The sequence below is a fragment of the Nyctereutes procyonoides genome, unplaced genomic scaffold (genome assembly GCF_905146905.1).
Source record: "Nyctereutes procyonoides isolate TBG_1078 unplaced genomic scaffold, NYPRO_anot_genome, whole genome shotgun sequence".
Lineage (NCBI taxonomy): Eukaryota > Metazoa > Chordata > Mammalia > Carnivora > Canidae > Nyctereutes > Nyctereutes procyonoides.
The window spans coordinates 1,027,592-1,049,612 of record NW_026575024.1 but is presented as its reverse complement, the minus strand read 5'-3'; the positions used below and the strand labels follow the sequence as shown (position 1 = coordinate 1,049,612).

Here is a 22,021-nt window from a genome sequence, read left to right as displayed (position 1 = left end):
ATTTCATAGAACCAGTTGTTACTCGTTACAGTAACTTTCATTATCCCCTACCTGTGCTTTGGGAAGTATATGACAAGTATAATCAGATAAGTGAATTCTTATAGTACAATGTTCTGAAACTGATGGTCTCCACCAGCAAGTTGGACATGACCCTCTTCTACCAGGAAATGTTTAAAACGTGCCAATATTTTGCAAGTGCCTATCTGGTAAGTGCTGGAGACACAGCTGCAGTTGGTCCCCTTGCAAGCTAGACTTGCGTGAGCTCCTGCCAGAGACAGACCCCATGTAGTGCTGCAATGTCCTCATGGTGACAGGAACACTAGTATTTTTGAGCAGAGCTAAAATTGTTTGAGGATTCATCTGAATTCACGGTGTGTCGTGCCATGTAGGAATTTACAGAAGGGCAAAGAATAACCGCGTAACCCACCAGAAAGTGCTGTTCTAGGAGAGCGCTCCAGGTGGTTTCAGGAGCCCGGGGACTCCCCCAAGCACTGCAGGGCCGCGGGCAGCAAGGGCGAGGTGCCCACGCCGGCCGGGACCTGCTCGTGGGGAAGGGCAGGGCCGCCGGGCACCAGGCCCCGGTGGCTGCAGGAGGAGGCGCGCCTGCGGGGCGGGCCGGGCGGGCCGCGAGTCTGCGGAGCCCGGCGGAGCCCCAGCCCTCCCCCGGCCCGGCCGCCCAGTGGGGAGCGCAGCGGCCGCGCTCCTCGGCCACCTCCCGCCGCGGAGGCGCCGCGGCATCGCCGGCCACTGGGTGGCACTGGCGGGCAGGCTCGGGCGGAGGCGGCGGCCCAGGTGAGGCTCCGGCTCTGGCTTCAGCAGCCCGGGGCGGCCTGAGCCCTCAGAGCGGCGGCGGGGGCTCTACGCCTTTTGTGCTCTCGTCCGGCCCCGACTGGTACCAGTTTTCCTTAAAAATCCCCAGATGGAAGTTACCCTCGTCTCAGGCAGGCCCAGCGCCCGAGCGACTGGCTGGAAAAGCCAAAAAAAGAACAGTGAGCTTCTGGCGGGAGGACCGTCCAGGTAGGGGTGCGTTCGAGGGTGCAGGGGGGGCCTCAAAGGTCCCAGCTGAGACCACACGTGACACCCCCCCCACGGCTGACACCCAGCCCCTGCTTCCCACTGCCGGCGACCTCCGCGTGCCCCCACTCCTGCCGGGTCCCCAGTGCGTCGGGCGGCAAGCGCAGGGCGCACCCCAGGGCTCTACCACAGGAAGGGCAAGGCCAGGGCCCCGAGGGCCCCCGCAGGCCGCCGTGCCGTGCTCAGCTCAGGGTGACGCGTGCACAACCAGATTTCCCACTCCAGCTCTGTCTGCCCGTCAAGGCTTCTCCTGCTGTGAAAAGTCAAATTAACAGTAGCAAGAGAAAATCATTTTGCTTTTTGTGCCTGTTTGTTTTAAAGTGAATTTTTTTTTGGAAGCACAATAAAGTACCAATTTGCTTTCGTATCAGGAAATATGTATTCCCAAATTAACACTCAAGAAAGCATAAGCTACATCCCTGATGCTCTTCAGCTAGACATCATCTTTGGAATGTCTTTATGTAGATCGCAGCCAAACCGTCACGGCGTGGCTCCACAAAGATGTTCTAGGCTTTTTTTTTTCTTACTGGTGTCCAGTATTTGAGTGACTTACACCGTAACTCTCCGCTTGTAAAAGACCAAGTATACACCTGGAAACAAGTTTCACACGTTATATCTTGAAAATAAACCCAAACCTGATTCAGGTTGAATGGGTAATCTATAAAAAAGAACTGGTCAGATCATCCCTCAACATGAACCAAACAAAATGGGATCAAAGCCTTGTGTGTGTGGGGGGGGGGGGGGGGGGGGGGGGACAGGTGCCTCACTCTTCCTGACTACACGAGTGGAACTGGGTGAGCAGCCCACTGCCAGGGCAGGACGGGATCCTGGACCTGACACTCACTTGGGAGTGGAGCTGCTGCTTTCCTGAGATCCCTCAAACTGGTTAACAGGCAGAACCAGTTTTAATAGGGTGAGCTTTTAACCAGTATCATTTGTACCTTGTTTACTAGTTCACCCAACACAGGGGGGTAGGGGCACGTTAGGAGAGCCCACTGACCCTCCCGTCAGTCCCTTGTCCCAAAGGGCCCCATCCCGCAGAAAACCCCAAGGCTGCTGGCCCTGTGCAGACCAGAGTTGGGGCTCTGCAGCAGTTACCTTTGCGTGCTTCTAGCTCAACTTCTCCAGGTTCTTGCCACTAGAGGAGGGCCCAGCCTTCACTTCAGCACTTCTTTGGTTTACAGAAGCAAAGGATATAGCTATTTGCACGGGACGCATCACACACTTAGAATCAGGACTTGATGCAAATGCCCCTGAAACTCCTGTGCCGTATCGGAGGGCTCACAGCAGCATCGATGAGGGAACCATGGACTCTAGAACACTGATGCCACCAAAGGGACGTCCCTGTAGTTTCCCACTTTAGGCACCAGTCGACCCACAGCTCCCCAAGGTCATACGAAGTTCAACGGAGGGCAGGTGGAGTGAAGCCAATCCTGCTGGAAAGTTCCAGTGGCTGCCGTACAACTAAGGAGGCAGCACTGGGTACTACTTGTAGCTTTAACTCCCAATGTTCAAGTTCATGTACAAGTGAAACCTTTCCTTGACCTCATTTTCTCAAGGTAGCTGTTTCTTAAGCTTGTAAATAGTAAAAGTCTGAAATACCAAAAGAATACCACTGAGAACCAAGGGAATTCCAGACATTAGGGATAGCATAGAGTTGTCAAGCTAAATCCCTTATCAGTCCAAGTTTTGGATTTTCCTCTAACTAGGGGGAGAAGCTTGATTCAGATGTACCAGGTATGATTTGTCCCCAACCACATTTTATTGCCAATGACAATTCTGGAATAGACGGATTAAAAATGGCTCACATAACTGATAAAACTCACAACTACCCACTCTCAAGGATTTACATTTCTATGATATATTCTTGGGCCCTAATATCCCCCGAATATTTATTATAGGAAACTGGTTTCTGCTCAGGGCTTCTGAAGCATGCCTCTGGAGCCCACACCACTAGTTATCCTCGTGACAATCCGTGTTCTCCTTGCTCCATTTCACAAGCAGGTGGACCATCTGTGTGGTGTGCCCGTGAACTTAATAGGGGAAATGTTTCTATCTGCGTCAGGTTGCTTTAACAAATCTGAGTCTCGGTGTACAGAGGTGGTTATGGTTTTCCATTCTATTCTCAAAGCTAGATGAAACTGTAGAAATCACATATCCAGTCAAAATCTGTTCAGAATCCCAGTGTTTTAAGTCCCCTAATAAGCCATTTGGGGGTCCCAGATACCAGGAATTGTGCCTATGAATATTAGAATTCCACATCCAAATGCTAATCAATCAAGGATATTTTAGAAAAGTTTTCAGCCCTCTTCATGCTTTGACAACGGGAGGTTGACCCAATAGTGAAAAAGAACAGAAAAAAATAGTTATCAAAACAGGAATGTCATGATTTAGGGAAGTAGTGAAGCAGCAGTTACTTCTCTATGTGAAAAGGAACCATACAGAAATCCTCAGAAAGTTAAAAACTAGGGAGAATGATACGTGAACTTCATCACCTGGAGAACGCAAAGCATCTCTGCTGATCCTTCCGTGGGGAGAAGCAGAAAGGCTGCCAAATCCCTGCCTGTTTGATGGGAGGTCCCCTCACACCCTGTTCACAGGACAGCTCTCCCTACCCACAACCCAGGGTCAGTAGCAGGGGCCTGGGGGAGGGGGTGGGGAACGGAATGGCCCAGGACACCTCCTGGGCAGTGGCACTCCCACTATGGGCTGAATGGGGATCTCCCCACAGACCTGATACGCACCAAAGTCAAAACATGGGAACGGTTCCTCCTAACACCTGTCCCAACACCAGCTGTATCCCAAACCTAGCCCAACCCAGAGAAGCATGCGCTGCAGCCAGCCAGAAAGGCAGGAGGGGATCCTTGTGGCACGTAGGGTTCTGCTGCATGTGTGCGTGCTGCCTGACATCCCCACTGTGAGGTGATGGTTTGGGGGAGAGGCAGAGACACAACTGCTACTCACCGAGGCTGAAGTCGGGTATTTTACCAGTGACCGGAAGATGACACTTCTGGGATAACAAAAAAGGATCAGAAGCAACTAGCTTAAAAATATGTCCCTTATGCAGGCTATAATTGTGGATATCCATCAGCTTTAATTCTGAGATGTACATGTGCTGAAAAGGGCCATCAGACACTTCTCTGTCCCACCTGCAGCAGGTCAAGCTAGTGAGCTGATGTGCAGAAAAAGCAGCAGAGGTGAGGAGGAGCAGAAGCAAGCCTCCTTCCGGGCCTCCCTACCCTGAGTGCTCCCCTCGTCTTCCCCCACCCTCACCCTCCCTGTTCACACTGGGAGCACCCTGGGAGCCTCGAGGCAGCTTTCCAAGTCTGGATGGTAGGGATGGGAGCTGTACTGAAGCCAGCCACCCAGGGCTTCTGGGCTTCCTGACCCCGCTTCCTTTTATTGTTATGTGCCTATGACCAACTCAGAGCTCCAGAGCACCATATTCCAAAGCGACTGCTCCCTGAGTGTTCACTGGTCCATGATGCTTACTTCCAGGTATGTGCATGACCTCCGTAAACGTGCTATTTCGTTTAAGATTTGAAATGTGTTGTTACCATGGAATAACCTCAAACCACCTAAGGTGTATCAGGGACTTATTTTAATACAGCAATCAATTAACCTGTGATTGAGCAGCTCACCCCTAACCTCCCCCACCCCTACCCACCTAGAACTGCCTTGCGATTTACTTAAGACTCCATTCCACAAGCCTCGGGACACTTACATTCTCAAAGTGAGCAGCTACACACTTTCCCAACCCCATCAGCTGTAGCACGGACCCGTGGGAGCATCCAGCTGCAGGAATAAGCAGCACACACTTCTAGTCTGGGAATTTAAAGCTACTCAATTTTTTGGTACTTTTGTAAAAGGTACAAACAACATAAAACACATATAAATTAAAACTGAATGAAAATAGGGATGCCTGGGCGCTGAGGCTCAACGGCTGAGCGTTCGCCTCCGGCTCAGGTCGTGATCCTGCATGGGCTCCCTCCCGGGAGCCTGCTTCTCCCTCTGCCTCTCTCACGAATAAATATTAAAAGAAAAGAAAAGAAAATCTTAATAATAGAGTAAGATGTGCCCTATGGATCAATTTAAATTTTCAAAACTTAATTTAGGAGTGCTTGGCTGAGAAGCCAGAATGGAAAGAAAAGACCAGGGCCTCATGCAGCTATTGGAACCATCAGGGGTGGAGGTGGGGATGGTCTGGCCTGACAGTACAGGCCTCCAGGAGAGAGAGTCAGGTCCTGGGTGCTGCTGGCACTCTCCCTTCAGTGAGGGCACTGCTCCAAGGGCCAGAAGGTCACACTCACTTACCTTGGAGCATATGCAACAGTGGTAAACAGCCTTTGGCACTTGAATGTGTGTGTGTGTGTGTGTGTGTGTGTGTGTGTGTGTAGTATTCGCGTCACACACGAAAAAAATTCCTGTTGGATCAAAAATAATTTAACTCCTGAAAATCACACTTGAGTATCAGGTGCAACAGTACCTGCAGAAGTGGATTCCCACAAGAGGAAGGTGAGCCCTCCCAGTGCAGAGAACAGACAAGGTGGACAGACTCCTAAGCCAGCAGGGCTGAGACAGGCCAGAGTCTGGGTGCCAGGAGCGCACCTACCCAGCACAACCTCGCCGAAGACCAGAGATACTTACCGGAGCCCGACAGTGAAAATTAAAGAGATTAAACACATTAGGTGCCAGGTAAGACATTTAGCAATGAGGTTTGTACAGCGTTTTGAGGTGTGTATGGACAGGTAGGGCCGACTGAGGAGGTTCACAGGGCTCGGGCATCTGCTTCCGTCTTTACAGCTGCAGCACTAACCATGGCTAAAGCTCCTGGTCCTGGACAGGCCCATGTGACAGCTGTCCAGAAAGACCAAGAGGGTTCCAGACACTACCCCTAGGTGATACATACATTTATACAACAGTGGTGGCCAGAGGGCAGCAGTCTGTTCTGGCTTTACTGCATTGTAATTGTGGTCGCTCGCCCAGGACGGCGTGCCTTCACTGGTCACTTCCTTCGCGAGGACCTCGCTCCTCGTTGGGGCCATCGTCGCCCTCTTCACGGGGTTTTCTTTCTTGTCTGGAGCTGGTCTTTTGTGCAGAGAAGAGATTCTAATGCCTGCCTGGATAACCAGCAAAACCCTAATCATTAAGGAGGTCAGAGAGGAGCCTTTGCTCATCATGTTTTGCAACAAAGGTCATGATATGCTCTACAGTTGGGGTCTTTCGAAGCCCCTCACCACCCTCACCGGGGGCTCTGCATCTGCTGAGCACATCTAGCACTAGCACATCTGAGCAATCTGAAGGTCCCCATGGAGGGACAGACACAAACGAGGACCTGGGTGACAGTGTACTGGGTGAACGCTGTGGACACTGGGAGACCAGAGGAAAGCGGTGTCCCGCCTCCTCTGCCAGGTGCCTGGCATGGTCACCATGGTACTCTGCACAGCAGCAAGCACTGCTCTGGGGTTCCCCAAACTCACAATCACCGGTATGAAAAACTATACCACCTAAAGGACAAACAAGTGTTGAAAAACATTGAGAGAATTCCCCCAAAGGCACTACTTATGCCTTGTTCATCACAGATATAATGGGGGCCACAATACACCATGCTGACCTGAGCCACTCCTGGCGAGGGCTTCGAGGGTCCAGCAAGGGCCTGTGATTCCTAAGCACCCAGGACTCTTCTCGAATCACACACAGCACAGGAGAGAGACAATTCCGAGAGCTAGGTCTTGAAACAAGACACACCCACTTCCCACCTCCAACTGCTGGAGTCTAAATGCCACACAGCAGATTCCGACAAACCCCAGCTCTTCTCCCGAGACTGCCAGGTCCCGGATGGAAGGCTCAGTTCCCTCCTGCACCTGCATCACTGCGGTCAGTGCTAATGACTCCCTCTGCGAGAGGGAGAATATATGCTTGTGTGTAACAGGGAAATCGTGAAGGCTGGAGGATGAGTCAGCTGATCCCACTGGCACTCCGCCTGTGCCCGATGTACCCCACGCATCACAAACCCATCAACTGTGCCTGCCTGCAACAGGCAGACACTTAACCATTTCAAATGGGTGGTCTCGATCAACTTACCTGAACACTACATTTCGGAAGAATGAGTTTTTCTGGCTTCGTCTTGGTCTTTTCTTTAGGTTTTGGTTTTTGTTCTTTACCTGAACTTAGAAATTTCATAGTAGCCGCAGCATGTTTTAGAATACAGTCATTGCTGCAGTAAACTGAGTCAGGCTGCGCCACTTGAGAGCACCCAGGGCCAATACATTTTGAGGCACCAGGAGCCTCCACAACCTGCAGAACAAAACATGTGGCTTCAAACAACGTACTTACCAATTTTAGCAGTTAGAGCACTTTGTAAAATTTCTATTTGTAGTGCTGAGCTTGCTAATTTTAGGAGACGCTAACAGCATTTTTAATACACAAAGTATTATCTTTGTTTCTTGAAAAGTGCCCGACTCGATCCAACCTAAGGCAGGGCACCCACAGTAACTACACTTCACACCACCCGTGGCAGGCAGAACTGGACGGGGGCCCTAGGACTCTGCCCTGACACACATGCTCTGGGGCCTTTCCAACAAAATGGGGTTTCACACCCATTAATAAGGTTCCATTGAAGGGCAAATTGGAGTTCTGCAGATGTAACTAAGGTTCCAAATGAGACGATTCTGAGCAATCGAAAGGGTCTGGCTTCATCCAGAGAAAATGTCACAAGAGGGGCTGGGCCTTGTAGTAGAGAGAAGACTCCACTGCTGGTTTTGAAGAAGCAAGTGGCTCCTGTGAGGGGCCTCCATGAGGGTGAGGCTGCCAGATGGAATCCAGGAACACCCATTCAATGTGAATCTCAAACAGTGAGTGACTTTTAGCACTGCTGAGCCACAGACATGGCACAGGGCACACGCACACACAAAAGCCACTGGAACCTTTCAGAGGTGGGTCCCTCCCCAACCGAGCCTCTGATGAGACCCCAGCCTACACTGGCAGAGGGGTCCCGTCTCTTAAGACCCCTGGCAAAGGCCTGGCTAAGCCAGGCCCAGGCTTCTGACCATGGCAGCTGAGCTTAAATGGGTGCTGTGTGAAGCTGCTAAGACTTGGTCACTTGTTATGCAGCCAGAGGGATCTAACAAGACCTAACCCTACTGCTTCTGTTAACAATTGCTAAAGTTTTTTTTTTTTTTTGATGGTCAAGACTAAAACACACATGAACGTGTCCCTCAAATGTACTTGAGCCAAATCTTATCTCTTCGATTTTCTGAGACTATTTCTTTTTTACATAGAATCCAAATTTGACCAATAATAGAATCTAAGCTTATCTACCCTCAAACATGAGAAACAAAAATGTGAAATTAAAGTAACTCTTCCCACTAATTTATGTCTCCGTGAATCTTTAATAACCAAATGTAACACAGTTAATACCATTACTATATATCATACAGTACGTCCTGACCTCTCCAGGCTGGCTATGTTTAGATGGTCCAGACCTCACAGCACATCCACCTTGAGGCTTCCAGAGCCCTCAAGCCTTCTGTATACCCAACACCCGCTGAAGGACAGGCCTCCAATTCAAGGTTATCTAGGGCCTCAGGAAGGGCTAGGGGAATATGCTTACAAGAGCCTGTAGCAGCGTCCCTCAGCATCAGAAGCTAACGACACACCAGAGATGTGACAAAGAACCACGGCCTCAAAGGGGACTAACACCCAGCTGGTGGGAGCACCAGAGTGCCTGAGGCTGTTCCAGAGGGTGACGCCAGCAGCCGCCATGCGAGGTGCCTCGGACACCAGGGATGAAGTGATCTCACTGCCAACTCCTCCCACCAGCACGGCTCTTGGTGTCTCACAGTGAGGCAAGTACAAGACTACCAGCCCTCTCAGAATGGTGAGGTCAGGTCAAACAGGTGCATGTTTACTTCAGGAACTCAAAATAATTTTGTTGATACATGTATGTGAAAACTGAGATTCCAAAAAGAATATTTAAGGAAAAACTAACTTTAAAAGATGAGTTCGTTTAAGGAAAATATTAGCTTCATACTAATAGCCTATGCGGCTGCTAAGATTTAAATAAAGAAAGGTCCCTTGTGGTGTCCCAAGGAGCACAGAACACAGGAGGCCCACGAAACCACATGCAGAGGATCACCTGCACCCAGAGCCCAGCCTGCAGCAAACATAATGCCACCTGCAGCGAGAAACTTAAACTGCTCCAAAAGAAGGAAACTCCAAGTCTTGACTTTTCTGTTGATGGGAGTCTGAGACCTACAAGGTCACCCTCTATCAGTGACCTCTCAGACAAGTACTTACAGGCTGGAATATCTTGAGCTTTTTCTTGCCACTTGGGTTTGCAGCCTTCTCAATTCTACCCTTTATTCCTTGGTCTTCGCTAGACTTCTGCTCTACTGTTCCTATACTTGTGCAGTCTGTGCCATCTGTGTCTACCGGCCCGCACTTGGCCTCCTGCTGCTCTGTGCTTTCTGAGTTCGTCTCGTCCTGCACCTGCAGAATGGTGCAGTTTGGGCAGATGTAATCTTCGCCATTCCTTTCCAGGAGTCTTCCCCGAGCCTCAGAGATGCCCACACAATCGCCGTGAAACCATTCTTCACATCGGTCACAACAAATCATAAACCTAAAATGGTAAAAATACTGGCATTAGGAATGAAAATACGATAAACACTCGATTTTAGGCGTATTAAAAAGCTGTATTGATCTTAACACCCTATTATGTAAAAAAACAAAACAGAGAAAGAGAACAGATAAGGAATATCCATATGCCCTTCTCTCGACTTTATCAGCAAACAATTATGTGTCCAGTTTTTTTGAGAGGCATTTGGAGTGAGCTTCATGCAGGCTTCATGGCATTCTAGCCTAGAGACCTGCACACCTCCATCCCACTGAACACCCCAGGTGGTAGCTCCCCAAAACCACCCAGCATCCAGTCAGACAGGCTCTAGTTGCAGTCCAATCACAGCCTGCCCACACGTGCTCCTGTCGGCTTAGAGTGGTGCTGTACAAGAGACACCCAGGACGACAGGAGAGCCCTAGCCTGTGCTGCCTCCTGTGCCCCCCGCCCCACCCACTGCTGCAGTGGGAAGCCCCGTGTGGCTACAGGAAGTCCCTACCCTTCTGTGACTTTTTTTTAATCAACGCCTCATTCATCCTTTCCAAGTGAACAAGTTACTCATGCAGCCCAGCTCTGGAATGCACTTCCTCAAAATGAACAAAAATCTCCCTCACTGTCCTCATGCCGTGGATATCTCTGGAAGCTGGGGACCATCGGCACCACCCCACCCCCATTCTGTGGCCTACCTGTTGTTATGCGGCTGACGACAAATGCAGTATAGAGCATTGGGCTCATAGGCCTCACACTCAGGCTTCTGCCTGCCTACATCCCCGGGGTCTCCGCCTTCAATTCCCTGAGTGGCCTTCCCTTCCAGCTCCCTGTCTCCGCCATCTTTCTCAGCCTGGGACACCGTGCCCTGCTCAGCCTTGGGCTCTTGCTTGCAAGGCAGCACGCTCTCTGTGGCGTCACCCGCCTCCACATCCACAGTCTGTGTGGGATCCTGCTCCCGGCGCTTCTTCCTCAGGCGGCTCTGGAGGCTCTTGGGCCTGTCGGCCGCCTCTTGTTCCCGCTGTCTTCGCAGGCGGTTCTGAAGTTCTTTCAAAGTCAACCCATCACTGTCACTGTCAGAGGTGTCATCCTCGTCCTCACCTCCTTTGGCCTTTACAGAGACAGCTGGTTGATCTTTATCACCCGTGGGGCCAGACGTGGGCCCGCCCTTCCCCTCAGAAGTGCTCTCCACACTCCCTTCAGATGCTGTCTCCACATCTGTGACGGGACAAGATGCTGGTTCACTGGAATCTTCAAGGGAGACAGCTGCATTCTTCCTTCCTCTCCGTCGGACTGTTGTAAGAAATTCTTCCACTCGCTCAGTCCGCTTTGGCTGCCTCCCACTGCGTCGCAAGGAGAGACTCTGTTGCTGCTGCTGGGGCTGCTGCTCCAGAGAGTCTAATTCGGCATCCCCAGCGCCCTCTCGCTTGGCAATGGTGGTTCTTCGAAAGCCCCAAGTTTTCCTGAATTCTTTGCTGGTGGGTTTGATGGCCTTGGGTACTTCGTCATTGCTTGGGTCACCTTTCTCATCCATATCTAATGGTGAAATGGAACCAAACCGCAAGCAATGTTAAAGAGGCGACCTTTTTTTGCCAATATAACAAATTTCTGAGCTCCAAGTAGACAGCTTTTAATTCACACAAAGGAGGGAGCACGGACACTGATGAAACAATTTTCTACCTAGATAAAGTGAAGGTATCCATTCAAACGAGTTATCTTGAACAAGGGTCCTAAAAGGTAGTATGGGAGAAGATCTGAGGAGACTCTGGACTGAAGTCTCAACAGACACATCTAACGTTCAGTACACAACTGCCGCTAGCAACTCAAACCCATCCCTCCAGCACTAGTTGCTCAGTACAGGGTTCCACCACACAAGCAGCGGGGAAGCCTTCCAACAATGAACAGCACAAGCAGTGCAAGGGAGTGAGCAGAGCTGGTGAGCTCAGCAACCCTTGTGCTCATTCCCACCACCCTGGGGCACAGCAGATGGATGAACTGCCAAGCTGTCTTGAGGCCTAGTGTGCAACAGGACTGGACTCTGGAGCCCTGAGCTGCTATGTAAGTGGTCCAACCATCCTGCTAGAGAGAAGGGTACCCCGCCCCCCCCCAGCCCTGCTGTGAGCCAAGGGCTGAGTAGCCCCCATGGACATCTTGTGGGGATAAGGGCCACCCTGCTAAGCCTTGTCCAGCTAAGCCCTGCCCAGATCCCTGAGCCCCCACTCCGGGGGTAGCTGTTATGCAGTAAGAGGTAAGTTGGCTACTTTTGAAAATAATGACAGGGAGCTGTTAAGTGTACTTATTTTTTCTCACTTTCTGATAGACTATTAAAGGATCATGCTTATGATGAACTCAGCTGTTTCAAATGAGAAAACCTGAAAAAGATCATATATACCTCGAAAATTTTTTCCAAACTTCAATCCAGGCTTCAATCGCATTGAAACACTAATGCTGACTCAGCCTTTATGCCATTTTCCATCACAGGGGAAGGACTATGATAGGATATGAAAACCTTCAAGATACAAAATACAAAAACACATGCAAACAGATTTGTTTCTTTACTTTCCACGAAATGCTGTCCCTTCCCACTTTCCTGCTAGCTCTACAGAACCCTCACCCTAGAACATGGCCAGCTTGCTCCTGGGCCACACAGAAGCTTATGGGAGCAGTTGTGGTATCAGCATGTGTGCCACCAAGGACCATACCACATTTCTGGTCACTTGAGGCTTTCTGCAGGAAGAACTCTCCTGAACAAAACACACTTATTACCAAAGGGAGTATATGATGCCGGTTACTTGTACCAATAAAATGCCAACGGAAAAATAAAACAGTGTCCTGAGTCAAATTCTCAGCACGTGGCTGAACATTTGTCTAAACATCTTATGGCTAAAGTTTAGAGTATTTCAAATAAATATGAATGTTACACTGGTTCTTCATATAAAATGCCACTTCAGAAACAGGAACACATTTTCAAACCTATTAAGTGAAAACTGTGCTGCTGATGTTAGCACTGGTGCTGCATTACCTGCCCAAACACCAAAAGCTCGGTTGGGCAACTTTTCCGGAGGTCCAAACACCTGGCAGATAAGATCGCTTGGTCCAGGAACACAGCTGTTGTCCGTCACTGCTCACAGGTAACAACAAAGATCATCTCAAGACTGTTCCTGTAGAGTAAGCTCCTAAGGAAAAAAAAAGGGGGAAAATCATTTATAGATATAACTGTAACTAAAACCACATTAAAAAAAAAAAAGCCTCAAACTTTCCAAGTAATTTTTTGAGTATACGTTATCACATGACCCACTCAGGGAGTCAAAAAAAAAAAAAAAAGAAAAGAAAAAAAGAGAGAGAGAGAAGAAAAGGAGAGAACATTGTCCCCTTCCCTAAGGGCTTGTGCAGAAGGCAAGGCACTGGACCTCACTCTACCAGAAGGCAGCTAGGCCCGGCCACTGCGCAGCAGTGGGGAGAAAGCTGTTGCTAACCATGCAGAGGCCTCAGCAGTACCCTGGTTTCCAAACCAGTCACTGATTATCAGCTGCTTTTCAATTAGGACCCTACTTCTGATAAGGGCCCAGCTTGATAAAACCAAACACAGAGAGAAACACAAATAAAACATGAAAAGACTGAACAAAATCCACAAACAGAAGTATTTAAAAATTCTTAATACTGGAGACACACCATCATTTTAAAGCTCAAGAAAGACTAGACTAATAATTACTTAATGTCGATGTGCTACATCTCATCTACATGAATTTAAAGAACAGTTCTCCTAGATTATACTCTTGCAGAATGCCATTCCTACTTGAAACACACACCAAACAAGCCTCTGTTCCAGTTTAAGTCCTCAACATGAATCTTTTTACACATTTCACACTCCAGCCCCCAGTGCCCCCTCCCAAGACGAGCTCTGAACCTCCACTGCCCCACAGCTCACCTGCCTGCCTGGTGGGGACTACTTTGTAGGGTCTCCTTAGCGACCCCAGAACCAATACAAACATTATGATGATTCTCCTCTTAAAGAGACAGCGCCCACTCCACTCTGATTAGCAATCCACCATCATAGCCACCAAATCTCTCACATATGGCAAACGCATCTCAAATTGAGGCCTGGACAGTTCAGACACCTTTACTTCTCAGAAGAAACTAGAAATAAACTTTACTTTTAATATTTTGCAACACCAAGCATTTATAAAGGCAAAGAAATTAAAATGTACTTAAGGAATGAAAAATTTAAATACACTTTAATCTGAAAAAGAAACATGTTTCTGGATTTGAGTTCTGAATAATCAATTAAAAAAGGAAAATAGGGATCCCTGGGTGGCTCAGCAGTTTAGCAATTGCCTTCAGCCCAGGGTGTGATCCTGGAGTCCTGGGATCGAGTCCCACATCAGGCTCCCTGCATGGGGCCTGCTTCTCCCTCTGTCTCTGCCTCTCTTTCTCTCTCTCTCTCTGTCTCTCATAAATAAATAAAATCTTAAAAAATAAAAAAGGAAAATATAGTTATTTCTGTGAATGGGATGATATGCAGTATATTCAAAATACAACCAATCATTTTAGATAACGGATTCATTTACCTTGTCTTTTTCTTTGCAAAAATGATGTTTTGATAATTTCAACACAGAAATTCTAATAAAAATTTCGGCACATGAAACAAAAGTGTGTATATCAAGACAAAAGAACAAAAAAATCATGTCTAATCCCTAACACCACTTGAATGTAGTATGTGGTTCTACACCACACAGTGCACGGCAGGAAGGATACAGCCAAACCTTCAATCATATCATGTATGTAATAAGCACTTTCCCCAGGAAGGCAGAGGAAGGTGGGCATCCCTGAAACTGGGAAAATGAGAACAATCTACGAGCACTGAAATAACGTAAAATTTATCTTTCTTCTTTTCTAAGTGCAGTATTTCTTCTCAGCCGCAAAGTGCTCCATTTCCCACTAACCAGAAGTTGCACGAACACTGTGGAAGTTCACATGTGAAGATGCACCGTACAAACCAGAACCTCCCAACTGCTCTGCCCACGGCACGAACAAATGGCCGCGAAGCAATTTAGGAACAGGCAACTAGTTCTTCAAACACTCTGCTCTCGGGAGCCCCTTTACAGTCTTAAAAACAGAGGGCTCCAAAAGGCTTCTGTTTATGTGGAATATATCAATATTTCCAAAATTAAATTTGAGAACATTTTCAGGTAATTGTGGATGCTCTTTGACCTCATGATGAAATTTGACAAGGACTAGTTTCCTAAGGACAGCTGCACCGTGGAGCCCGAGACCTCTGAAACCATGCTTTCCTACAGGGAAGTCACAGATCTATCAGGCACACACTCGGAACCCATCACTGTACCCGCTTTATGTTGGTAACGTGGAAAACCCTACTTTACTGACTTACGCAGACTCCACGTGTCAGCACACTTCATCACAACACAGAAGACACACAGTTGTGTTTTTTTGGGTTTTTTTTTTTTTTTTGACACACAGTTGTTAATGCGGCGCCCACCTCCTCAAGTCTAATTCCTGGTAAGCCATCAAGCTTGTGATGGCAGATACAAGCTCTACAAAATTGTAATTCTTACTTAAACGCTCAAATTTTATCATTAGCAACAAATATCGTCGGTTGCTTTCCTTGGGACTCACGTGCATTCCTCTCTGAGAAAATGCCTGCCAGATACTGGGTCTGAAAACTGGAACCTTGGGGCACCCAGGTGGCTCAGCGGTTTAGCGCTGCCTTCAGCCCAGGGTGAGATCCTGGAGACCCGGGATGGAGTCTCACATCGGGCTCCCCGAGGGGAGCCTGCTTCTCCCTCTCTCTGTGTCTCTCATGAATGAATAGATAAAATCTAAGAAAGAAAAGAAAAGAAAGAAAAGAAAAGAAAGGAAAGGAAAGGAAAGGAAAGGAAAGAAAAGAAAAGAAAGAAAAAAAAGAAGAAAGAAAGAAAGAAAGAAAGAAAGAAAGAAAGAAAGAAAGAAAGAAAGAAAGAAAGAAAGAAAGAAAACTGGAGCCCGTCCATTCTTTACTGCACGAGGGGGGGGGGGCATGAAAGGGTGGCCAGTCTGGCACAGGGCTCCTCCTGGCAAGCCACCCTGCTTTGGGGTACGGAAGTGCTTTAGAGGTACTTGCCATTTCATTACAGGGAATTTAAAGGGATGGGGCGGGACCCTGGAGTGGTGAGGTTCACCTGAGTGAACAGGCGCTGCTGCCTCTTCAAGGACATTCTTAGGGGTGGAGGGTGGAAACAGCACATCTTAGGTGACCTACTGATGCTCAGCAGCAGACTACACACCGTACTGTGATATGCCACTGTCCAGACTGGCTTCTGTATGCCAGTGCAGACGTTCATTCAGTGAGAAGGCTGACGGTGCCACTGTCACCACGCAGAGCTGTGATACCCCCAGGAATCCAGGAAACACACTGTGAGAACTTCATTACACTATTAGTTAAGTACACCTTGGATATGTGCAAAGCAACAATACTTCTCTGCACTTTGGACTCAGAAGGGGCCAAGCATTCCTTCCACAGAATTCTGAAACCACTAAATTCTCCCTTTGGATTCTCCAACTTCAAAATGTTAAGCTGCCAGATGCGGTTTCTTAAAAACAGAACCCAAAATACCCTCCTAAAATGTAATACATTACTTAAAAATCAAAACTCAAAACCAGCAGTCCATATCAGTGATGCAGGACTGTAGACCGTTGTAAATCTGAGGGTGCAGCTTCCAGGACACATGCACACGGGAGTGATGGCAAGGTACCCGCTGAAAGAGACACATGCACACGGGAGTGATGGCAAGGTACCCGCTGAAAGACCTCTGCTTCTCTATAAACTTCAGAGCAACTTCTCTAAGATGCTAGGCTGCGTGACCACATGAAGCTCCTATTTCCACAGCAAGACAATTAGAACACAGCTAGGGCCCCCAGCAGGGAGCCAAACACTGTTTTTCCAAACCTCATTACCCCTCCCGCCATTTCCAAAAAGAAAAATTTTAATCTGCCACCAGAAATTACACGTTACAACAAAGCCTCATTATTTCTTTTTTTTTTAAAACTTTTTTTTTTAATTTTTATTTATTTATGATAGTCACAGAGAGAGAGAGACAGGCAGAGACACAGGCAGAGGGAGAAGCAGGCTCCATGCACCGGGAGCCCGATGTGGGATTCGATCTGGGGTCTCCAGGATCGCGCCCTGGGCCAAAGGCAGGCGCCAAACCGCTGCGCCACCCAGGGATCCCAGACTCATTATTTCTGATGAAATTCAGACAAACCAAAGTTTTCATTTTGTACTTAGGCACAGTTGTGACCCTGTGCCTCACAACTAATACTTCCTTATGGATAAAAGGTTGAGAGGATGGGAAATTCTTCAAACGACTAAAAAAGAAAATTTTCCCCTAACTGAAGACTCTTCTGCAATCCAGTCATTACTAGAACCACCCCAACAGCCCGCAGTTACAGACGACGCAGCAGCCCCCAAAGCACCCAAGCTGTCCAACTGTTAGCAGCGGCCACCGCCAGCATGGAGATGGTGGCTTCGAGAGCAACTCTGCCTCTCCTCACGGACCCCAAAGGTCTGCAGCAGCAAACACCCCCTCACCCTGTGCTCTGGCTATGGGCAGGAGAGAGGTTTGGGCCCACGAAGTAAACTAAGAAATCCAATTTTTGTTTATTTGAACATCTACACAGAACCTGACTTGATTAATTCAAAGTTTTGCTGCTACCAAAAAGCACTGTTATTATTAAAATTCTTCTGACCAAGTGAAGGTGTCCCCAACACAGTTAAGTTTCTCAAGAGATCAAGAGAAAATCTAAAAACAACCCTGTTTAAAATTTCTTAAATTTTAAGAAAATTGGAAGCTCTGCTTTTACATGTATATGGAGACAAAAAGCATAAGCTGCTACTTGAAAGCCACTTGGGGACTGATGCCCCAGCCAGGCCCTGGTGTCAAGCTGGGCCTCCAGCCCAGCACGGGTGAGCAAGGGGCACTGATTTCTCTCTACTCAGTTTCTGTTGCAAGAACACAGGCATGACCTTGGTGGGCAACTCTACATAAGCGTCAAGAGCCCAAACAGCTGCGTTACATCTACCAAAGTGATGGAGAAGGAAATGAGGCTTTCACTGTTCTGTTTCATGCTGTGGAGGGGCTTCGGCCATGGTCTGCATTTTGTGCCCCCAGCTCCCAAAATTCACGTTGAAACCTAGTCCCACGGTGACATTACTAGGAGATGGGGCCTTTGGGAGGTGCTCAGGTCATAAAGTTGGAGCCCCCATGAATGGAATTTATGCCATTAAAAAAAAAGAGCCCCCAGAGAGCTGCCCTGCCCCCTGCCACCCTGAAGACACCTCACCAGGGCCTGACCATACCAGCACCCTGATCGTGCGCCTCCAGAGCTGGAAGAAAGAAATCAGCCCCTCAGTCTGTGATCTTTTGTTAAAGCAGCCCAAGCAAACTGCTCCCTTCGTATTTCTGAACAAAAACACAGTCTCAAACACTGCAAGGGACTGTAGGAATCCTACATCGTAGGGGCCTGGTACTCCCAAGATAAGGCCACCGTCTGGCTCTCCGCGATCCTTTGATTTGTACAGGGTCTTGCACTCATTAAAAGAATCTGCCACATGGGGCAAGCTTGGCTACTCCTAAAAGCCCAAGAATGACCCTGAAATGGGTTCCCAGATGGGAGTCTCCTCCCCTCCTTCCCCAACAGAAAGAGAGGGGAAGAGGGAGAGGTCTATGTATGTTTACAGAGGGCAGCATAAGTCACTTCCCAGGACAGTGTGACATTTAAGTGCCAGTCATCCCTGCTAAGCACTTTGGGGGCTGTTTCCCCTCGAGGTGGGTTTCTAGGTCCTGTAGCTATTAAGAACCCTGGACCTTCCAGGGAGGACCTCCCTGCCCAACTGGCCACCCTATTGCTTTTATATCCACAGTGGTCTGTTTGGGTCCCAATTGTGTATGTGGGTGGCTGGCTGGCACTCCCTTCTGGCACCAAGAGGGGGCATCACTTCAGGACCCAGCACCCTGTTGTGGTTTCCCGGGTTCACAACACAAGACTGGATCATTCCATAGCCAATATAGGCCACTTTCACCCCCATTTTTACTGCAACAGGAATTAAGGATCTAGTGAAAATCCATGCACAATGAAAGGGCATCCTACAATCCATGCAAAGGGCCACTTACTAAGACTGTAGTAAGGCCCATATGGCCTAAAGCCAAAAGAGGTCGTAGGGTCCTCCCACCCAGCCAGCACCCTGGCCACGCAATGGGCCTCTCGCTTCCTTTCAGGTGGTCTACTTGGAGGGAGAGGTGTGCACTGGAACACCAAGTCTTTGCAAAAAGCAAACACATGGTTGAGCCAATAGAAAAAACCCAGAGACACTGTCTATCCTCCTAAGAGTAACCCATTACCCCAGGTATTAAAGTTTACAGAGTCACCTATCTTGTAAAGTTTTCATTTCTTAACAGCAGAGGCATTTCTAATCATAATTAGAGTAGACGTTCTCAATGTATGGCCCACAGGCCTTTCAAGGCCTTTCAGGAGGTCCCCAAGTCAAATTATCTGCACAAACACAAAAGACAGCGTATGCCTCTCTCACTGGCCACTCATAGTAGTACACTGTAGAGCTTTCCAGAAGCTAAGTGACAGCAATGTTACCATAGTCTGCGTGCAGATGTGAGAATTCAGATGTTGTCAGTTAAGCCAGAAGTCAAAGAGATTTACTAAAAATAATAATAAAACAATGCTACCTCTATCACTGTTTTTGTCTTAGAAGATAGTTTCTACACCACGTTATTCATGTTAACATGCATGGTTTTATTACTTAAAAATAAACAAATAAGTTGAGATACCTCCACTTTCATGCCAAGCACCGTAAACAAGAAGACAGAATGACATCAACCAAAGCTCTGCAATGCTCCCAGTAACCGCAGGTGACCAAGAGGCTCTTGAGTGCCCAGGTAACTTTACAGGATAGGGCAAAAGCAGTGCTGCTCCCCCGCCCCCCCCCCCCACCCGGAAGATCGAGCAGCGGCAGCGCTGCTGTAGTGCCAGACTCCTCCACACCTTGCCCCTGCCCTTCCTCAACCACAGTTTCAAGCAACTACAGAGAAGATGCTTATTTCCAATTACGAAACGGTAGGCTCACACAGTGACTACCACCTGAACTCAAAGACAACGTGGTCTGGAGAAGATAGAGAGGCCCTGTCTCCCAAGCACCTGCTTCATGAGTGGTGCTGTCAGGACCACAAGTCACAGGCTGGCCACGAGACAAGAATCATGACTGGGGACCTAAAGTCAAGAAGTCATTGAATTTTACTCGGGAGTCTTCCCATTGGCAGAGGCCAATGTCTCGTTTTGTTTTGGAGGGTAATGGAACAAGGTCTAAGCTTAAAGTTACAAAATAAGAGGACTTTCTGTACCCAGTTTTACAGATCCATGCACAGAACCTGACAGTGAAGCCTGCACATGTGAGGAGGGCGGAGGAAGGCTCTCTTACTACTAAGAACCCCCATGCTGTGGAAAGACTGTATAAACCACAATCTGACAAACCCAGAGTCCACAACTAGCGTCCAATAGCCCTGTTGTCTCCACGGGGTGCTGGGGCATCTGGCTGGGAGTCCCAGTCCTGCCCACGGCAGCCCCCAGTGCCCCTCGCCCCCAGGTATAAGTGGGGTAGTTTGGCTAAGCAGATTGAGGTTGGGAGGCTCAAGGGGCAGCACAGCAGTTGATGACGAGAACACAGGCTTTCCATTAGGATGTTCCTGGCTTCAACCCCAGCTGCAAACCTAACAGGCAGACAGGCTGAACAAGTGTGCTTCTTCGCAGGCTGTGGACAACTGTGAGCTCCCAGCTTCCTAAAAGGCTATGTGAGACTACACCGTGTCAAGTGTCAGCGCTCACACACGGCAGGCATGCAGTAAGCGATCGATGTCATCTGTTAAAATGACAATGTCCGTGTTGGTGTGCATTTGGGGAAACAGGCCTTCTTAAGAGAGTAATATTTGGCAAATCTTTACCAAGATCCCCTTATGCACTTGGCACGGGGCCAGAGCAGGTGCATTTGTAAGGGTGCTCCCAGCCACACTTTAAAAAACAAAAACAAAGGGACACAAACCAATGTCCATCATCCAGACACTGGTTTGAGGAGGTAGAGGGGGAATTAAGGATATCCACAAAATGGAATTCTTTAAGACTGCAATTAAAGGATGAACCACAGAGCCACTGCCACGGAAGTAGTCCTACACATGAGTGAAGAGCACAGGTCACAAGTCAGCCCTGCACAGGGACCACACTCCCTAAATACGTCCTGCCACACACACACACACACCCATGTTCACGAACAGGGGCGGAGCTGTGACGTGAGCTTCTGAATGGGACCATTTCTGGAGTGTCTGCTTTGTTTTTCTCATATCGTTTCAGTTTTCTGTATACATGTTTGTAACCTAACATAGAATAAAGCTATCTCCACACTGGGGAGAAAAACCTCACAGACTTTCTTATAGAAGTGTATTAAATACCATTTAAAACTCTGTATACCAGCATATGAAAAACAAAACCACAGCATCTGAGTTTGATACCCAGAGAGATACATCTGCTTTACAAATAGCACACCAGATAACCTACCGATTAAGCATATTTTATAGCCATGACTACAAAAATTTTTATTGAAATACAATTACCTCTCCAATTTCACATAACAACTTACTCTAAAAATTACTCCTCAAATAATGAGGTCTGAGCAAGTGAAACTCTTTTCCAGTAGTGTGAGCACCTAGACCAAGCGAGCTCAAGTCAGACCATGTTTTGATCCCTCTTCTATCAACTGTAAACCACAGAGCCTTTGTAATGGGATTAGCACTCATCATTCGATACTAACCAGAAAGAGAGGAATGTTAAACATCCACTGTTAAGAAACCCCACTGCCTAAGAAAGAAACACAAGGGAGAAACTCCATTTAGGAAAAAAGCCTTCTTACTTAACGCACTTCCTGAGTCTGCCAGGCACAGTAATCAGGCCTCTAGGAGAGACACTGTCCCACTGTAGGGACCCAAGGACAACAGTCATCTGGCCTAACCTGTAAACACATCCAATCTTTGCTCTCTTAAGCCATTTCCATTTCCACTCACAAGCTAAATGGAAATCCCCCAGTATCACTAGACAAGTGTGTAAAGGTAAAATCTATCACGTCAACAGAACTTACAACGACCAGAACCCGGAACACTTGCAAACATATACCAAACCAGAAAATAAACCAGTCTCTGAGCTGCTCTGGAATGGACTCCTTGTGAGTTAGACACCTGATGGGAGGAGGACTTACAGCGTCAACAGCAGGACCTGAAAATGCCACTCTGCCAACTG

General features: G+C 48.1%; 1 protein-coding gene across 2 annotated transcripts in view; it reads right to left on the bottom strand.

The window, feature by feature from the left end:
• The window catches only part of DIDO1 (death inducer-obliterator 1), a 49,196-nt gene that overhangs the window by 19,726 nt on the left and 7,449 nt on the right, over positions 1 to 22,021 (bottom strand). For both annotated transcript variants that reach the window (XM_055345770.1, XM_055345778.1), the window contains exons 2-7: positions 12,699 to 12,852; positions 12,069 to 12,185; positions 10,375 to 11,212; positions 9,373 to 9,694; positions 7,159 to 7,371; positions 5,984 to 6,194 (exon numbers count right to left, since the gene is read on the bottom strand). In XM_055345770.1, coding sequence (XP_055201745.1) covers positions 5,984 to 6,194; positions 7,159 to 7,371; positions 9,373 to 9,694; positions 10,375 to 11,212; positions 12,069 to 12,111 — 1,627 coding nt within the window. In that variant the 5' untranslated portion in view covers positions 12,112 to 12,185; positions 12,699 to 12,852. The remainder of the gene's footprint in view (positions 1 to 5,983; positions 6,195 to 7,158; positions 7,372 to 9,372; positions 9,695 to 10,374; positions 11,213 to 12,068; positions 12,186 to 12,698; positions 12,853 to 22,021) is intronic.